This window comes from Gobius niger (assembly GCF_951799975.1).
Source record: "Gobius niger genome assembly, chromosome: 6".
Lineage (NCBI taxonomy): Eukaryota > Metazoa > Chordata > Actinopteri > Gobiiformes > Gobiidae > Gobius > Gobius niger.
The window spans coordinates 21,022,543-21,041,802 of NC_136857.1; the positions used below are offsets into that span (position 1 = coordinate 21,022,543).

Below are 19,260 nucleotides of genomic sequence, written 5' to 3' on the forward strand. Positions count from 1 at the left end.
CCTTTGTGTGCAATATCCTTTTTTGGAATCAGCCCCGTCTCATGTGTAATCAGTTATGACACTGAAGGGAGACTGAAAACCCCTTGATTTTGACCAAATCTGAGGGGATTTGGATATGACTGTCAAAAACAGAATATTCAAAAATATGAACCCCCTGCTTTTAAAGTTTCCCCATTTGACTCTAGAATGTGAGAGCATAAACTGTAGACCACATAAATACTTATTTTATAAATACTGTTTTACTGTCAAAAGTTCCACAAAAACACATTTTTGCACAAGTGAAAAGCCTTTACAAGTGATCAATATTAGTGTTATATAAAGTCATCAAGAGTTATGTGCCCAGTTGGAAGTGCCGCGGGTTCAGAAGCGCACGCGGACCCTCCAGGAGTACGTGGTGAGCACGCGGCTCTTCTTGCGCACTATGCAGGTGTACAGGCCCTCGTTTATGGCGTTAGCCACGATGGTGATGTGGTCATCCTCGAGAGAGATGTAGTTGGGATGGGAATACACCAACAGCTCCCCGTCCTTGTACCAACTGTAACACACCAAGGACCACAAGTTTCGTTAGGATGTTCTATAATAGGAAGACGCGTTATAATTTCAGGTGAGGACAAGGGCCAGTTCACTGTTTTTACAATGAACAGGAAGGAATGGGTCCAAGAGTTGCCGAATTAGGAAGCCTACAGCTTATTTAAACGATCACAATTGCACCTTTGGGATTGAAATGTGGCACAATCTTTAACTTAAACAGTGAAAAACATATTTATTATTTATTATTATTCCGGTTTTTGTTTTGTATGAATAAGCCCTGTAATTACAGAGATATGAAATATTAATTAGGTAAATTCATTTATGAGTTTCTGTCACATTACCTTTTTCCTGTTATGGATGATATTTTGAGTACTTCTAAAAAATGATATTTATAATAAGTTCTCAATTGTGAATCGGATAGCCTTGTTATTATTCAAATATCCTTTTTATATTCTCATATCAAGCGAGTGTACTCCATATCTGATATATCTTCAGCCGTAGTGACACTTACTATACTTTGCCTTTCTTTGAAGCGATTTTCTTCCCACAGCGGAACGTGAGCTTCTTTCCCTCCACCACCAGTTTGTGTTTGGTCCTGGGCGGAGTAGGAGTCGGAGCCACCGTGGGGAAAGGAAACTCTGAAGAGAGTAAAAACAAAACTCTGGCTCATTATCAGAGGTTAAGGTGGTGGTAGTGGTTAAGGCAGGGCAGGGGTGGGCTATTAATGTTCACAGGGGGCCACATGAGTGACTTGAATAGCATGAGTTAGAGGTCTGCACCAACAATAACTTTAACTTAATCTCATTGCAAAACGCACTGAATTATGTCTGGAACTCACTTGATTGTAAATGTAAATACTGTAAAAAAAAAAAAAGAGGCAAAATGACAACAAAGCTCTGCATTGACTCAGCAGCTTTGTTGTAAATATTTTATTGTCACTTTTAAGGGGGGGAGAATCCGGCCCCTCTGAGTTAAGGTGTACTTTATTGTCCTCTGCACCCATCCTTCGATGCCGCTGGGTCACCCTGTAAGGAGCAGTGGGCGACCCATCTCCAGATGTGGGGTCAGGCTGATGGTCAGTATTACCGGGCTTGAGGAATAACCTATTGTACATGTTTTGGTTGATGGGGGTAAATAAAGTATCCGAAGGAAACCCATCCATGGGGAGTAAAACTCCACACACACGGACAGGAAACACGGGACCTTCTTGCTGTGAGGCAAATAAAACTATTCGTGCGATTTATACTTTAGTACTGATGTTAAAGGACAGACAACATGAAATATTGTTTCGTGATCCAAAACATACACCATTACAATGTGTTATTGAATTTCGTATTGATTAAATTACATTTTATTTATGGACGCCTACATGAAGTTTTTATAACTTTGATTTAGTGTTTCACATAAGGGTACTGTTTATACAAAACATTACTACTCAAAGTAATTATGAAGGATAAAGTACTGTAATAAAACTACTCTAAGAATCACATTTACTTCAAAAAGTTATTCAAGTACATCTACCAACTTTATTGTACACTGCAATACATCCACAGCATGATGTACAACCACACAATGTTTGGTTTGCGCCCACGATCACCTTTATTTTTATGCTATAGCCACAGTAGGATATGAAGGAAGGGGGAGGTCAGGTTATAGCTCTAGTTTTTGAGTCTTCAAGGGGTTAATAAAGGCTAAAATATCCGTTTTAAGCCTTTGTAAAGTTTTGATTAATTATTTGAGGATTTAAGTGTCCAATGCTTGACAAAATGAACCCTAAGTTTTTCATGCGGCGGTTAGCATGGGTTCAATTCCCACCTCTCTGTGTGGAGTTTGCATGTTCTCCCCATGTCTGCGTAGGTTTCCTCCGGGTACTCTGGTTTCCACTACCACTAAAACATGTACAATAGGTTCCCCTCTGGGGCCAGGACTCCCCTGTAAAAGAGATTCTTAATCTCAGTGGGACTTTCCAGGTTAAATAAAGGTCAAATAAAATTTCCCAGGAATGAAAGGATGAAAAAAAAGAGACTATAATTGTTTTAACCTGATTCCTCAATTCAATTCAAATTCTGTGACCACCAGCGCAGACTCTGCTGCTGAAGTGTCCCACTGCAGTCCCTCTGGTGACTGCAGCAGAAATCCAAACTGACCTTGTGTGTCTCTAACCCTCAAGCCACAGTCTGGAATTCCAGCGGTTTGGAATCACTTCGGAATTTTCCACAGCCGTACTACGTTTCCCAATCAACAATGAGGAACAGATCAGAGCCAGGCAGCAGCGCTATCCTGCTGTCTCCACACTGTCCCGCACGCTGATGTCCCCTGTCTCCACACTGTCCCACACACTGATGTCCCCGTCTCCACATTGTCCCACACGCTGATGTCCTCTGTCTCCACACTGTCCCGCACACTGATGTCCCCTGTCTCCACACTGTCCCACACGCTGATGTCCCCTGTCTCCACACTGTCCCACACGCTGATGTCCCCTGTCTCCACACTGTCCCGCACACTGATGTCCCCTGTCTCCACACTGTCCCACACGCTGATGTCCCCTGTCTCCACACTGTCCCACACACTGATGTCCCCTGTCTCCACACTGTCCCACACACTGATGTCCCCTGTCTCCACACTGTCCCACACGCTGATGTCCCCTGTCTCCACACTGTCCCACACACTGATGTCCTCTGTCTCCACACTGTCCCACACACTGATGTCCCCTGTCTCCACACTGTCCCACACGCTGATGTCCCCTGTCTCCACACTGTCCCACACACTGATGTCCCCTGTCTCCACACTGTCCCACACACTGATGTCCTCTGTCTCCACACTGTCCCACACGCTGATGTCCCCTGTCTCCACACTGTCCCACACACTGATGTCCCCTGTCTCCACACTGTCCCACACACTGATGTCCTCTGTCTCCACACTGTCCCACACACTGATGTCCCCTGTCTCCACACTGTCCCACACACTGATGTCCTCTGTCTCCACACTGTCCCACACACTGATGTCCCCTGTCTCCACACTGTCCCACACACTGATGTCCCCTGTCTCCACACTGTCCCACATGCTGATGTCCTCTGTCTCTACACTGTCCCACACGCTGATGTCCCCTGTCTCCACACTGTCCCGCACACTGATGTCCCCTGTCTCCACACTGTCCCACACACTGATGTCCTCTGTCTCCACACTGTCCCACATGCTGATGTCCCCTGTCTCCACACTGTCCCACACTCTGATGTCCCCTGTCTCCACACTGTCCCACACACTGATGTCCTCTGTCTCCACACTGTCCCGCACACTGATGTCCCCTGTCTCCACACTGTCCCACACACTGATGTCCCCTGTCTCCACACTGTCCCACACACTGATGTCCCCTGTCTCCACACTTTCCCACACACTGATGTCCCCTGTCTCCACACTGTCCCACACACTGATGTCCCCTGTCTCCACACTTTCCCACACGCTGATGTCCCCTGTCTCCACACTGTCCCACACACTGATGTCCCCTGTCTCCACACTGTCCCACCAGCTGATGTCCCCTGTCTCCCCACTGTCCCACACACTGATGTCCCCTGTCTCCACACTGTCCCACACGCTGATGTCCCCTGTCTCCACACTGTCCCGCACGCTGATGTCCCCTGTCTCCACACTGTCCCACACACTGATGTCCCCTGTCTCCACACTGTCCCACACGCTGATGTCCTCTGTCTTCACACAGTCCCACACACTGATGTCCCCTGTCTCCACACTGTCCCGCACACTGATGTCCCCTGTCTCCACACTGTCCCACATGCTGATGTCCCCTGTCTCTCCACACTGTCCCACACACTGATGTCCCCTGTCTCCACACTGTCCCGCACACTGATGTCCCCTGTCTCCACACTGTCCCGCACACTGATGTCCTCTGTCTCCACACTGTCCCGCACACTGATGTCCTCTGTCTCCACACTGTCCCACACACTGATGTCCCCTGTCTCCACACTGTCCCACACACTGATGTCCTCTGTCTCCACACTGTCCCACACACTGATGTCCCCTGTCTCCACACTGTCCCACATGCTGATGTCCCCTGTCTCCACACTGTCCCGCACACTGATGTCCCCTGTCTCCACACTGTCCCGCACACTGATGTCCCCTGTCTCCACACTGTCCCGCACACTGATGTCCTCTGTCTCCACACTGTCCCACACGCTGATGTCCCCTGTCTCCACACTGTCCCACACACTGATGTCCTCTGTCTCCACACTGTCCCACACACTGATGTCCTCTGTCTCCACACTGTCCCACACGCTGATGTCCCCTGTCTCCACACTGTCCCACATGCTGATGTCCCGTCTCCACACTGTCCCACACGCTAATGTCCCCTGTCTCCACACTGTCCCACATGCTGATGTCCCCTGTCTCCACACTGTCCCGCACGCTGATGTCCCCTGTCTCCACACTGTCCCACACGCTGATGTCCCCTGTCTCCACACTGTCCCACACACTGATGTCCCCTGTCTCCACACTGTCCCACACACTGATGTCCCCTGTCTCCACACTGTCCCACATGCTGATGTCCCCTGTCTCCACACTGTCCCACATGCTGATGTCCCCTGTCTCCACACTGTCCCACATGCTGATGTCCCCTGTCTCCACACTGTCCCACACGCTAATGTCCCCTGTCTCCACACTGTCCCACATGCTGATGTCCCCTGTCTCCACACTGTCCCACACGCTGATGTCCCCTGTCTCCACACTGTCCCGCACACTGATGTCCCCTGTCTCCACACTGTCCCACACACTGATGTCCCCTGTCTCCACACTGTCCCACACACTGATGTATTCTTTTAACATCTGAATTGTTGCAGGGTTGTTGTTTTTGTACCATTATACCATTAGACAAAGACTATTCTGTAGAATTTGATGTTTTGCAACACTATGAGCCCAAAGAAGATCAGCCGAGTACCTGAACATCCTGCATGACCAGGTTATTCCATCAATGGATTCTTTCTTCCCTGATGGAACGGGCTTATTCCAAAATGACAATGCCAGGGTTCATCGGGGTCACATTGTGAAAGGAGCATGAAACATCATTTTCACTCATGGATTGGCTGCCAGAGTCCAGATCTTAACGCCACTGAGAGTCTTTGAAATGTGCTTGAGAGGGCTTTGCACTGTGCTCACACTCTCCCATCATCAATACAAGGTCTTGATGAGAAATTAATGCAACACTGGAAGGGACACTTTTGACATTGCAGCTTATTGAAACATTGCCACAGCTGTAATCAAAGCTAAACGTGGTCCAACAAAATATTAGAGCATGTGGCCTTTATTGATGGCTACTTTTATTTTTTGGTCAGACAGTGTAATTTCAAAGTATTTAGTAGTTAGTTAGTAGTTAGTATTTAGTTGTTATTTATTTATTTTTTTTAACATTTTTAAACTCCATCTCGTCCCTTTAAATAAAGACTAATCTGGGTCTAAAAAGGGCCTAAACTAGGCCTAAATTGAACTAAATATGATTGTAAACTTAATCTATATAAAAGAAAAAAACATCAGTCTTAATTGCATTAGCTCATAGCTATCCCTGGTCTCTGCACATATAGTATATCTGACCTCTTATGAAAATACCACAGTACACAGTCTGAAAACCACTCGACTAGTGAACCTCTGGACCACTATGAATTACAGCAGCACGCTATTGGTTCGTCACTGTGCTGGAGTTAAAAGTGTTGCGCGTCAGTGGCACAGGAGGTAGTGTGTATAGTGGTATAGTTGATTCCCACTAACTGCTAATAGCAGTAGAGTTTTAGAATGGCACTAACAGTAGCATTAACAGTAGCAGGAGTCAGTAGAGTGCAGGGCTGGACCTGCTGGCTCCTGTTGCTCCATTGGCAGTCTGTTGAGTGTTCAGTTTTTCTTTTCTCTGGAATAGTGTGTGTCTTACCGTAACAGAAATCACAGCTGGAGGGGCAGTGCTTCTGCATCAGCCTTCGCTTGCTTTTGCAGTAGCCTTTGCGAGCCCATGCCTCACAGATGAATAAGCGGTCCAGACATCCTGAGGGGCAAAGAGGAGGAGTAGGAGGAGGGCAGTCAGGAGAAAGCCTTGCTCAGCACACAGAGCACAGTGAGGATGACTCAGGACGAGCTCACACTTACTGCACTGGTGCCACGTGGCTATTGCCAGCTGTCTGTCATGTGCACTACACTCAGACAACTGAGGAAGCCCCCCAAAGAAAACAACTCCTACTGTACTTGTCAAACCACCTGGACTCAACTGACTCATAGGTTCAATGTTTGTCTTTATTGAAAATACAAATATATATCTGTGCCAGCCTTTACACATCATCGTTGATTTGTTTGTGTAAGCTCTCATGAGTTTTCCTAGAAGTTTTCAAAGTCTTCAGCTGAACTGAGTTGTTGAAATTGAAGGTTTTTTCACCTCTCTTTTCAGTGAGAACAGCCTGCTCAAGTTAATGATTTGACTGGTTTAAAAATAGTATTTATACGTCAAAATCTATGCTCAAATTTTGAGAAAGTTTTGTATTGTAAGCTTTTTTTCTAACACTGCTAGTAGAGACTTAGAAATGTCTCTATCTCTGGGTCTATCGACTGGAAACTGTCATAATTGCATGTCACATTTTTTCATGTCATCATGTGTTGATGCACTAGCATGGATGTGCATATAATGATTGTTTTTGTTTATTTCTACATATGTACTATAATTGCACACACTGTCCTAAATATGCAAATGTTTCTCCACATTACAGCGGTGCAACTATGTAATTTCTCTGCCTCCTTTCTTCAGTAAAGTTATTTTCTGCCTTTGTGCTACAATATTATGTGTCCAGTTAGTGCAGTTAAGTGCTGTACCATAGAGGCGATGCAGACCCCACACCTCGTCCTGGGTGATGAGTTTGCGTCCCGTCAATGTTGCATTCAGGTGCATTATGGCCTTGGAGTCCATGGAGTGCATGAGACCCAGGACATGTCCGATTTCATGAGTGGCAACGTGGACCAGGTCGGTCAACCATACGCCTGAAACAGAGCGCACAGAATGATCAGTTTTCCCCCTCTGCATTTATCAAAGGGCCAGAACTGGACTCACTATAGCTCGACAATGTAACCCATATCCTATTACATGCAATGCACAAAATGTTTTCAAAGTGTCACTCTGTCCTCAAAGTCCCAAACAACTGAGTAAAAGCCTGCCTTTCTTCCAGCTGAAGCGCATATTTCCCAGAATCCAGTACTCGTGGTCGTCGAAGTGTATCTCTCCGGTTGGCGGGAAGAAGGCATGGGCCAGCTCTCCGGTGATGCCATCGAAGCAGTGGTGCAGGTAGGATTGCAGACAGTCTGTGTGGTTGACAGGGTAGAAGCCTGAGGAGCACAAAGATACACATTTACTAGAGTTTGAACACTGTAGAAGGGGATTAAAGATTCTGTGGACTGTGTGATACTCATCTAAAACTCATACACACAATTTGGCTTCCATCTACATGCCTGTATTGATGGCGTCTGAATAGTAAACATTGATCATTGAGAAGCACACCAAAGAAGAGACTAGGACAGATTCCCTATTATTTGTGGAAGAATTTGGTAGTTTAAAGTGATATTTTGGGATTTTTGACAAAGGGCCTCATTTCCTAGTTATCCAGAGTGTTGTTGATTTTTCGAGATATCCTATATATATATATTGAGTCCTTATAGTCCTTATGGAAGTTTACAGTTTAGTAGGCTAGTAGTAGTAGGCATTGAAAACTGTCTGACCCAAGCACAGTGCACCTGAGGCAAATCACTGATAACACCAGACTACCGATACAAATGTCTGCGTTCCGTTGACTGAATAATTTTTGAGATAAAACCATTTTGCATTTAAAAGAACTTATACGCAGCGGCAGAGTGATCTGCAAGGTCACCGGATCTAGTTTGTTTACCTGCGGCCGGGATTACTACACGTGGCTTTCTACAAATCATATTTGGCAACGTTTGGATGACTACCCAATGATTTTGAAGAGGTTTTAGCTCTAGCCTAGCACCACTAACCTCTTCAAATATAAGCCTACAGAAAGCAACAATACTCTGGATAACTAGGAAATGAGGCCCTATGTCAAAAATCCTGAAATATCCCTTTAAGTTTAATAACTTTTGATGTATGGTATGCTGTATTCTCGCTACATTTGACCCATCCATCAATGCCTATGGAGTAACCTGAAATAGAAGGGTGACCACAGTGCAGTGCCTAGGGATCTATCACCAGCTCTTGAGCTAGGTTTGGTTAGGGCCAGCCACAGGGTTTATCATATTATCATGTTTTTTGGTTAGTTTAAATTGTAGGTACTTTGAAGGTCAATACTTAATTCCTGGAGTACAGAGGAGCAAAGCTCTCACCGATCTTGATGTCTGCTTCCTGGTCGGCTGGCACCTCCCTGAAGGTGAAGGGGGACACATCGCTCCACATGCCGAAGGCTCTGGCGATGCCCCTGCGCGTGTCACTAGCATTGATCAGGTTGGAGGGGAAGGAGAGCAGCCTGGCAGACACAGCAGAGTGTGGTGAGTGAGAGCAGCTCTGTGGACACACATTCCTCCACAGCACAGCACTTTGCCAAAACACAAGGGCTACTGTTCAGACAGTGCAAATCCCACAAGCACCGCACTACAACTCCATTACCCCGAGTCCAGAGAGAGAGAGCAGAGGCAGCATCAGACAGAAGGGACCAGGCCCATTAAAGCACACAGATTAGGCTAGAGGTCTGTCAACACCACTGTAATAAATACAGACACACTATGATCTGTTGGCCACCACACTGTGTTTCATACCACATGTTGCTCTTTCTATCTGTTCTGTTCCCATGCTGAGGACTGGTACAGAAGTAAATAAACATTGCAAGCAATTTATTTTATTTGGCTTGCTTTCAGGATAAGCAAAACTTTTTGTTCTAAAAATGTTTATATTGTTGGCAAGGAAGCTGATAAACACAAGCCTCTGGATGTTTTCAGTCTTTCTACTGGCATTGAACTGTTTTAATGACAGCTAAACCATATCTGTGCAAGCATATGAAATCCATCAAAGACAGTCTGATTTAGCTGAAGAGTTCAAACGGTCTCACGCTGTGGTCCCATTCATCATGCAACAACCCAGGTGTCTGCCAGCACTGTCCTGTCTGACTATGAGGCCTGTAGGTCACCATGATTAGATAGTTCACTAAAATAACCTTTTTTTTTCAGAGTCAAGTCCACTGCCCAGTGGCTACGGGTATCTATGAAAACCATGATGTTATTCTTCTCACAGTGGGATCACACACACCACAGTTACAGGTGGGGGAGGAATCTTACTTGTATGTGAGCTTGAACTTGTCCCACTTGAGCTGCTCGGGGGTCAGGGTGTAGCGCTTGTTCCGGGACAGATGGAGCACCTGGGAGCGGGCCTCTTTGCGGATCCCGATGAGCAGGGAAGTGGTGTAAGGTTCTTCCTTGGACAAAGAAAACCCTGCAGTTAATCACTTACTGTGCAAGAACAAGAACTCTATCTAAGAGGTGGAGTAAACTACAAAACTACAACTATATATATATTTTGGCAATGTGAAGTTTGTTCAGCTCACATCATCTGTTCTGCAGCACACTCATGGCTCAACTCCACTTCTTCATCTCTCTGTGTCTTGTTATGTAGGCTATTTCTTATAATTACACAATGGAGAACAATTATTTGAAGTAGCAAAAAGAGTTTTAGAAAATAAATAGTTAAGCCTCCTTGGAAATAAGTAGATCTAAAGTAATCATCAGGTCAGTAATCCTTAATGCAAATAGTAGCATAATATATAAAAGTACAATTTTATGGTGTATAAAAGCGCTACTTATTACTTTGCACAATAAATCAAATAGATCCTATACTCAATAGAGCATACAATGATTCAAAAATGGTTTGTGTGTGTGTGTGTGTGTGTGTAAATAAATGTTTAGTGATGTGGGGTAACCATTGGAGCTATAACTGCCCTGATTTGTTCTCTATTTGCTGCTTCCTGCTTGGGCTGAGATTGGGACCAGTCTTGGCCCATAGATTATTTATACCTCCCTTCACTTCCTACTAATCATGTGTGTAAGAACGCAGCTGCTCTGCCTTCAGGGGTCAATGCTCAATGCCTCGTTGCAAAAGAATTGTCTGGTCAGAGATTCACGAGCTGCTGAGAGCACTACAGCCAGCACATCCTTCTGTGTTGACTCTTATTAGTCCTGCAGCAAATCCAGTCCCACACTCTGGCTCACACAGAAATAAAACATAAAACAAGCAGAAGACTGGAGCCAGCAGTGAGTCTTCGTCCAAGGGCAGAATGAGTGAGGACAAATCCCACAGGAGCAGCCGTCTGGAGCAACTGCTACTCAGAACCCACTTCCAAGAGCTGTTTAATGCACATTATCATGCAAAGCCTAATATCACGCAAACAAAACAGAATAGGACCAACATCAGTCAAAAATGCAAACTATAACTTCAGTGAAGGGTTGAGCATTAGCCTATATGCTTGATTACATATATCATAGAGCTGAAGCACATTGTAACTTGACATTCTAGGGCCCAAAAATACAAAATACAAAAAATACTCTCATTGGTTGCCCAGGAGAATCTAGAGAAACTATGTGAGAGAACAAAGATCCTTAATGCCAACATGTTGAAATGCAAACCAGTACAGGTTGATTGATCACAGGTGCTTTTAGTTGCTTTTAGCTTTTAATTCAATGGGTGTAAGGCGTCACTGTGAATTGTAAAATCATGACCACTTGTTTGATCCTATGGATTTCAGTGTAGTGCGTGCACATACCTCACTGGTCCAGGGGAGGTCCGCAGCTCCGTGCGTCCCGGCGCACAACAGGCTCAGCAATGCGGCCAGCACAGAGGCGCGCTCCGCTCTGCACGATCGCCTGTCAGTTTCAGGACTCACCATGGCCATCACAAATGGTCCACACACCGCAAAAGTCCCTCCGAAGCCTCACAGCTTCACTGCGCAGGGGACGCTGGGTTGGCTATTTGTTGTCCATGGCACGAAGAAGTAGGATGCTGGTGGAAACAGTGTGGCCGTACAGAGAGTACACTGATCTGCTCCGTTCTGTTCCACAACTTTGGTTTCGCATTACTGCACATGGGGCAGCAGGTCAGCGGCGAGACGAGCTAATGAGAAGCACACGAGTCTGTCCGTCACAACACTGTCTGCGGAGTGCACCATTAAAACCATACGCTCTGCTGGCACTTTTACGGAGAGGACGTGATTCATGAACGTGCTGCATCTGCGAACGCCAACATTTAGATTATTGTTGATTACAATACAACTTTGATTTGCCGTCCATCAATGCCCTTGAGACAGGAATAACTTTTTTATCTTTGCTCATGTTAAAAATGAAAACATTCAAAACATAATATTAACCTGAATTGAAAAACACAACTGAAACGAAGAGATTATTTGTGTAATATTTATCACCGCTTTCAGGAATGAATCAAAGGTCGGAACCATTGTAGCCGGGCGCATGTTTCCTACGTGCTTTAGATGTCGGTGCACTCTCGGAGGAGGAAATGGCAGCCGTCAGGTGCTGCAGGCACCACTGTGGCACATTACTCAAGTACCCTCCGACTGGACACGAACGCCGTGTCACTGCCTTCAGCTGCAGCGGCCCAGAGGACTCTCAGACATGCTCGTGATCGCCAGAGAACTCCGTGAGCGACGGATATTGAAGATATAGAGGTAAAGCTCCAGCAGGCATTTAGGCTGCCCTTATTAGCTCACAGGCTAACTAGTTAGCTTTAATCCTATAATCTGGAGTTAGTCTTGGTTTGTTTGCTCGTCTCCCTCCATAACTATGACTGCAGCTGCACGAATTGCACCTGACAGCACTATCAGTAATCCTGTAGTGGTGCATAAATGGGTCACTGTTATGATTCGACTTTGACACTCAGAGTGGGTGTATCCACTTGATTAACACTTGTGGGTTCTCCCGGAGGTGAAGCCATTTGAATGCCTTCGTTCAGTCTTAATTGTAATTTAAAGCAAACATTCCTTTAATTGATTCTGAAACTATTTTTGTCTGCATCAACATTTAGTTCATTTTATTCAGACAAAATCCCAATTTTAAAAATCTATAATCCATCCATCCATAATCATATTAGAATTTATAGTTTGTGTTGTACAATGAGACTGGCCTCCATCAAAATACTCTCTTCTCATAAAAGTCTAATTTGACATGATTTGTAATGCATATTTTGTCACCATAGGTACAAAAGGCTGCTGCTGCTGGAATAGATTGCTGAGGAATGGCCAAAGAACAAAAACCTAGTCAAGCAGAAACATTTGTTTTTGCTGGATCTAATGGTCACAATGGGCAGCAATATGAGACTAATATGAACAGTGTGTCGCATAAAGCTGCACTGGGCCCTCAGCGGCGCTCCAGGATGTCCCGAGTTGCCTCAGACCTCCAGTCGAAATGTGCAGCGTACGTCCTGGCTCTGAGGCCCTGGAGCTTCAGTGCCTCTCTCACACCCGTGGCTCTGGGGGGTGCATTAGCCTACAAATTGGAGGGCTCGGTGGACTTGATCCTTCTGATGGTGTGTGCAGTAACCGTGCTGGTGGTCCATGGAGCAGGGAACCTTGTCAACACTTATTATGACTTCTCCAAAGGAATTGACCACAAGAAGAGTGATGACAGGACACTGGTGGACGAGATCCTGGCGCCCCAGGACATCGTGATGTTTGGGGCGCTGTTGTATTCTGCAGGATGCATGTGTGCCACTTTGCTTTATTTCCTGTCCACACTCAGGCTGGAGCACCTGGCTCTTATCTATTTTGGGGGACTTTCCAGTTCGTTTTTATACACAGGAGGTAAGTAACATGTGAATACCATATTTGTACAGTTTTACAATACATTTTAAACAGAGAATAAACTTTACTTATCAGCTGCTCCATAGTTACTGGTCCGCCTACTTTCAACAGCTCACACACTGCCTTTGTGTCTTTGTTCACTGTTTGCATAGTTGGGTTTTGTTGATAACATTGAGAAATTCTTTACATTTCTTGATTGTCTTCATGTTGTTCTGAATTTCTTAAATTTAGTTTTCTCTAATGTTGTTATATACAGCACATTCATTCTGCAGCAAAGGTCTGCTCTGAAACCTTTGCATCATAAGAGAAAATTATTTGAATGTTACCTGTAAAGAGCCACTTCTAATTTTGATTAGTGTGCATTAGTTAAAGAGGACTCAACCAGAACTTCCCTTGGAAAAAACCTCAAATTGCAGTAATTCGACATCTTATTTTATTTTATATGATGGTATGAAGCATTATGCTGCCATCGTTACATGCAACAACCATTTCTCAGTTTTATTATTTGATGAAGTTTGTTACCCATTTTGTGGCTAACATATATTATAACTTATTTTTTCTGCAGGCATTGGCTTGAAGTATGTGGCACTAGGAGACGTGGTCATTCTCATCACATTTGGCCCTCTGGCGGTCATGTTTGCCCATGCTCTGCAGGTTGGCTATCTCTCTGTTCTTCCACTGGTTTATGCCGTCCCTCTGGCCCTCAACACGGAAGCCATCCTCCACAGCAACAACACTAGAGACATGGACTCTGACAAACAGGCGGGCATTGTTACCCTGGCCATCCTGATTGGGCCCACTCTCTCCTATGTGCTGTACAATCTGCTTCTCTTCGTCCCTTATGTGCTCTTCTGCATCCTGGCCACACACTACACCATCAGCATGGCCCTGCCACTGCTCACCCTGCCCATGGCCTTTCCCCTGGAGAAGCAGTTCCGCAGCCGGTGCTACGCCAAGATCCCACAGAAGACGGCCAAGCTCAACCTTCTAATGGGACTTTTTTATGTCTTCGGCATTATTCTGGCTCCTCCCGGAAGTTTGCCATTGTTTTGATTTGGGAGTTTTCTTAATTTGGCTTTTTAATGTAGAGCTGCACAATATTCAGTTGGAGTCACTGTAAAATGGCAGGTCTGACACATGCACCAATAATCAGCAGCAGCATCAGTGATTTTTGTCAACAAAGACTATAGCTATATTATTATGTTGACTGACCTTTTTTTAGTGACTATAATAATAATCTAAAGTAGCTCTTTAATGACGAAAACATGAGACACTTTTGAGTTTACGTTGACGGGATGAGACAAAAATGGGCGAATGGTTCGTCAGCGGGAGAACACCTAAGGTCCCATGGCCTCACATGCAGCAGGCTGTGCCCCGCGCTCCGGAGATCAAATTGGGACTTTATCTTTTCTCCGGACAATTTTTACCCCAATTAAATACAGTAGCGTATGCCGTATGAACGCAGAAAGCATGTTGATGATTTAATGTGCTAAAAAAATCTGGAAGCAGTGATTAAAGGATGAGGAGAGCGGTCGCTTTTGGGAGCAGTCATGTTTACAGTGACACTTCTGCCTATTGTGGTGTAATCTGTCTGTCAAAAGCTTCACACAACCCGTCAACCTTCATCCCAATTTCCAATAATTCTTATTTTCAATACTTATGGATCTAAATGAAACTCACTAAAACCTTTTTGACTTTTTTGAGTAGAAATAACTTAATATGACAAAGTATTTTGTCCGAAAACATGCTCTGTGCTAGATTCGACCTGCAAATCTTATTTAATGCACTGCAGGGTTTTTTGTGTGTGTTTTTGGCAGATGCTGGGCCACATTACTGTGTCAAAATGTTCTTACCAAGGGACACGACAACCGTTTGTGTCCAAAGTGAGTTTTAAATCTATTCACTGAAAGACAAAATGTAGGAATCACATATGAACACCATTTGACTCAATATGAGGGGGGTCATTTCTGTAAAAGTAGCTCTTTGCGAGGGCCACCTTCTAGAATATTGTGCAGTCCTATTTATTTCAGGCAATTTCAAATATGTTCTTATATTTGTAAGCTCAGTGAGTGATTCTGCTTGCTTTGAATGTTTAATTTATACAGATCTAGATATGGAAGGATTAAGACATTAGATTTTTGTCAATTAAAAAGCCTCTTTTCAGTGTTAAAGCCAATTTTGTTTGCCTTTGTTTCCAGGCAGAAGTGGCATCATAGTAAAAACAGAGTTTTGTCACTTGTTAATTCAGTCACTGTCTCTGGTACGCATTTTTTATTTATTTTGTTTTGGGCGCAGCCAAATAGTATTACTTTGGATTATAATAAAGCATTGTAAATTATTATTTTCTCGTTTCTGTTCCAGATGCATACAGTTGTACACTAGATGGCAGCAGAGACAACACAAAGCCACCAGCCCAAGTCACCAGATATCCCCAAAACATGCCACTTATTAGAAATATGACTAATTATTAAGTATTGTTATTTTATGATCTAACACGAGGGAGAACATAACATAATTAAAACCACGGGGTGAAAAATAATGTTTCACTAAACGTCACTATACAATCTGTCTCCACGGAACACACTCATAGTATAACAGACTCATCCTTGTATATTATATAATGACTCTCTGCTTTATACTATACTGCTGCTGAAGAACACAGTGGGGAGAGCTGGTTTCCTAACACATCTCTGCAGAATCTCCAGCATGTGAAGGCAGCGTTGTCGTGACGCAATGCATGGGCGTGTTGACATGGCTCCGAGCAGCCGAACCTTTCGGCATTGTAAACAATTATTTGTTCCAATACAAGAAATGTCAGCGCTGTTGAATGGCGGCAATATGGAAATACATCTTATTCCAAAGTAATCATCCCTGACCCGGCCTCGGTAAGTTGCTAAGTCGCAGCATATGCCATTTTTGTGTCATTTAATCATGGCCATACGTGCATTAGCTAGCTAGCGCCAGCGTCGGACAAGCTAGTCGTTTAAACGCACCACAGCCTGGATACAGTCACTGAACCCAAACCTCTATTTCTGGTATTTACTCTGATATGTTATACGTTTTGAATGAGTAATGTCCCCTGGCTGAGATCATTTATAATGTCTGTCAGAGGGACAAAAGAAAGGTCTTCTTATAGCTGCTGGTTATTGAAAATCACAGTGATCGGCGAGCGAATAATGTTAGCACAAAAACATCCATGCCGATGTTTGTTATTTGTTCTGTCCCCGACTGAGATCATTGCTGTTTAATGACTTGTAATTGCGAGTGTCAAGAAGGTGTACTTGGCACTGTACGGTGCATTATGGACGCTGTTTGGCGTAGCAGCTGTACGTGCGCTCCTGGGAGAGCTGATGGACAGGATCAATGAAATCCAGTGCGCTCTGTGCCAGCAGTCCGCGGGGTGCCCGTGATGTGCTCCAGCCTAAAGGTGCGGGAGCAGACCTGTCAGCAGTAGCATAGAGCTCTGCTAGAAGGAGCTAAAGCATTCAATATGAATATGAAATTCAAAGTCAGCTGCATGGTGCCCTAAAATAAGCCTAGGGGGCGTTAAAGCCATGACCCTCTTGATAAACGGTCTAATTATGGACTGTAGTTTTAATATGCTTCTTTTAAAAGAACTGTCACATTACACTACCTCCCACAATACTAGCACTATAACACGTGCCCTGCCCAAAGTATTTTAGGCATGTCAAAGCAGATTTTTAAAAAAAAATTTAAACAAACCATGGCAGTTGTTCTAGTTGTGGCCCAATAAACTAAAGCTGTCCTGACTGTGGAACATGCTTAAAGTTATGCCATAAAGTGCAACTCCCTTTATCTCTATAACGTGATGTTTTACTCTGAATTGTCCCATTGAACTAGTTTGTACTGCTGTCTGTCCTGGTGCCATACACCTGTCAAGTTTGACAGAAGGAACAAGTCGCAGCTGCCACACTGGAGCTACAACTGGACATACCACAGTCTGTCAGCCCCACCTACTGCACACATTCACTCAAACGCCATTTGTGTACCCTGCTCCCCTCACATGCACTTCAAAGAGCTGAAATGAAATTGTTGCGTGGCCACTGTCGAGGTAGGAATGAAATTTGTTGCCTATTTGTCTTTCTGAGGCTTTACCTTCTACTGTATATCAATACATCGTCTCATGGAGACCCTCAGCTCAGCCCCTGACTCTGGTGGTTATATAGGTCAGAGTGAGACTGTCCACTTTGGTTGGTCCTCTTTCTTTCTTTGTGACCATATGTGAAAGATGTTGTGTTCTAATGCTCATCCTGCACAAACATTGCTTTGTTACTGTTGAATAGGGCTGCACCTGACGACTGTTTTTGTAATCGATTCATCTGCAGATTAGTGGCACCGCTTGAAGACATGTTGATGGAGTAAACTTTACTTGAATGTTTGTCGGAGGCTCGTAGTGCTTAAAAAAGTCACTACAACTGAAATTGCTGAACACAAGCACACATTCCGGTGTACAGGCCATTCCTCATTTGAAAGCTGAGAACCTCCAGTGTTCAGTCGGAGCTTTAACAACTGGACTGACTGAACAAGCTGGTCAGGAGGGCCAGCTCCGACCTGGGCTGCCCCCTGGACTCTGTGGAAGAGGTGAGGGACAGGAGGGTGTTAGCCAAGCTCACCTCCATCATGGACAACACCTCCCACCCACTGCATGGGACTGTAGAAGAGCTGAGCAGCTCTCTCAGTGGCAGACTGAGACACCCTCAGTGCAGGACGGAGCGCTACCACAAAGCCTTCATCCCCACTGCTGTCAGACTGTACAATAAGACTGTAAAGTAACAAGTGCAATAATCTCTGTATCAGCTGCACTTTATTAACTCTGAAGTGATCTTCTTGAACGCCGACTGTAACAAGTGAATTTCTCCTTTGTGAGATCAATAAAGGTTTATCTTATCTTATCTTATTTGGAGGCTGCCCTGGCACTGATTGGGACTTTATCGGGGCAGGAACTGGGACTGTGGAAGTGGAAACTGGGCAACAATTTAAAAAAAAGTGGTGCTACATCGGCTTTCTGATTGAATAATTGTCATGAGACACAGACAGATGGTATTTAGGAAACTTAAATGTAGCTTTTTTTGAGTCTGTGTAGGAAACGTTTAATCGATTACTAAAATAGTTATCAACTCTTTCATTCATCAGTTATCGATTGGTGGCTTAGTTCTTCTGTTTAATAACATGTTGTTGCATTGTCATACAGTGTAAATCATGGGCTTTGTAAATATAGAATATCTTATGTACTCCTTTTCCCCCAGCTACTGTATGTGTGACTTGTGTTTGTCCAATGTGTGTCAGTGGTGGGTTGAATCATTCTTCCACTTTAACTTGTTGGACTTGTTGGAGTGTGTTGGTTTGCACAGTGTGGACTGTGTGAGAGGGAGAGCGGGGTGTTCTGCTCTGGCTGCTCCGGTTTACTCACCTTTCAGGCAGCTGCTATACCATCCATAACCAGGAAGTGACGTCACACTCTTTGACAGTTTAGCCTGATCTCTCTTATTAGCTCTAAAACTCCCCATGACTCAACCCACCCCGCTTTCCCCTTTACCACAATGAACTGTTGTACTGTGATTTGTCCAGTCAGTGTCGAGGCTGCTTGGCCATTATCTGCTGACATTTCTGCATGCATAGAAATGCAGCTTGTCTTTATACTTATTTTCATGTTCTGTGCAGCTTTGTTTACTGGAAGGGAAAGTAGACTGTTTCTAAAGGCCACTTTCCTTCAGTAACCAAAATGGCAAATGTAGCGTGAGTTAACTTCTGCATGTTGCATCTTTCTCATTGTTATTGTGCCCTACAGCTGTGGCGACATCAGAGTGCTGCTCTGTGTGCATTTTTAGAAAAGGCACTCTTGTATAACTGCATTTGGATGAGGACCTCA

General features: G+C 44.5%; 3 protein-coding genes across 3 annotated transcripts in view; 2 read left to right on the forward strand and 1 right to left on the reverse strand.

Annotated features, from left to right (window-relative positions):
- Positions 1-219: 219 nt before the first annotated feature.
- Positions 220-11,709, reverse strand: mmp23ba (matrix metallopeptidase 23ba). Its single transcript, XM_079557634.1, has 8 exons — positions 11,325-11,709; positions 9,847-9,983; positions 8,902-9,041; positions 7,723-7,890; positions 7,384-7,548; positions 6,458-6,568; positions 1,043-1,169; positions 220-535 (listed from the first exon to the last, which is right to left on the reverse strand). Exons 1-8 carry the CDS (start codon positions 11,451-11,453, stop codon positions 361-363), a joined length of 1,152 nt encoding a protein of 383 aa, XP_079413760.1. The 5' UTR covers positions 11,454-11,709; the 3' UTR covers positions 220-360.
- Positions 11,710-12,049: 340 nt separating this feature from the next.
- Positions 12,050-14,520, forward strand: ubiad1 (UbiA prenyltransferase domain containing 1). Its single transcript, XM_079557637.1, has 3 exons — positions 12,050-12,239; positions 12,767-13,370; positions 13,936-14,520. Exons 2-3 carry the CDS (start codon positions 12,806-12,808, stop codon positions 14,421-14,423), a joined length of 1,053 nt encoding a protein of 350 aa, XP_079413763.1. The 5' UTR covers positions 12,050-12,239; positions 12,767-12,805; the 3' UTR covers positions 14,424-14,520.
- A 1,582-nt stretch (positions 14,521-16,102) lies between these two features.
- Positions 16,103-19,260, forward strand: part of mib2 (MIB E3 ubiquitin protein ligase 2) — a 34,513-nt gene continuing 31,355 nt past the window's right edge. Inside the window, exon 1 of the mRNA XM_079557562.1 lies at positions 16,103-16,255. The gene's annotated coding sequence lies outside the window, so the exon portion shown is untranslated. The remainder of the gene's footprint in view (positions 16,256-19,260) is intronic.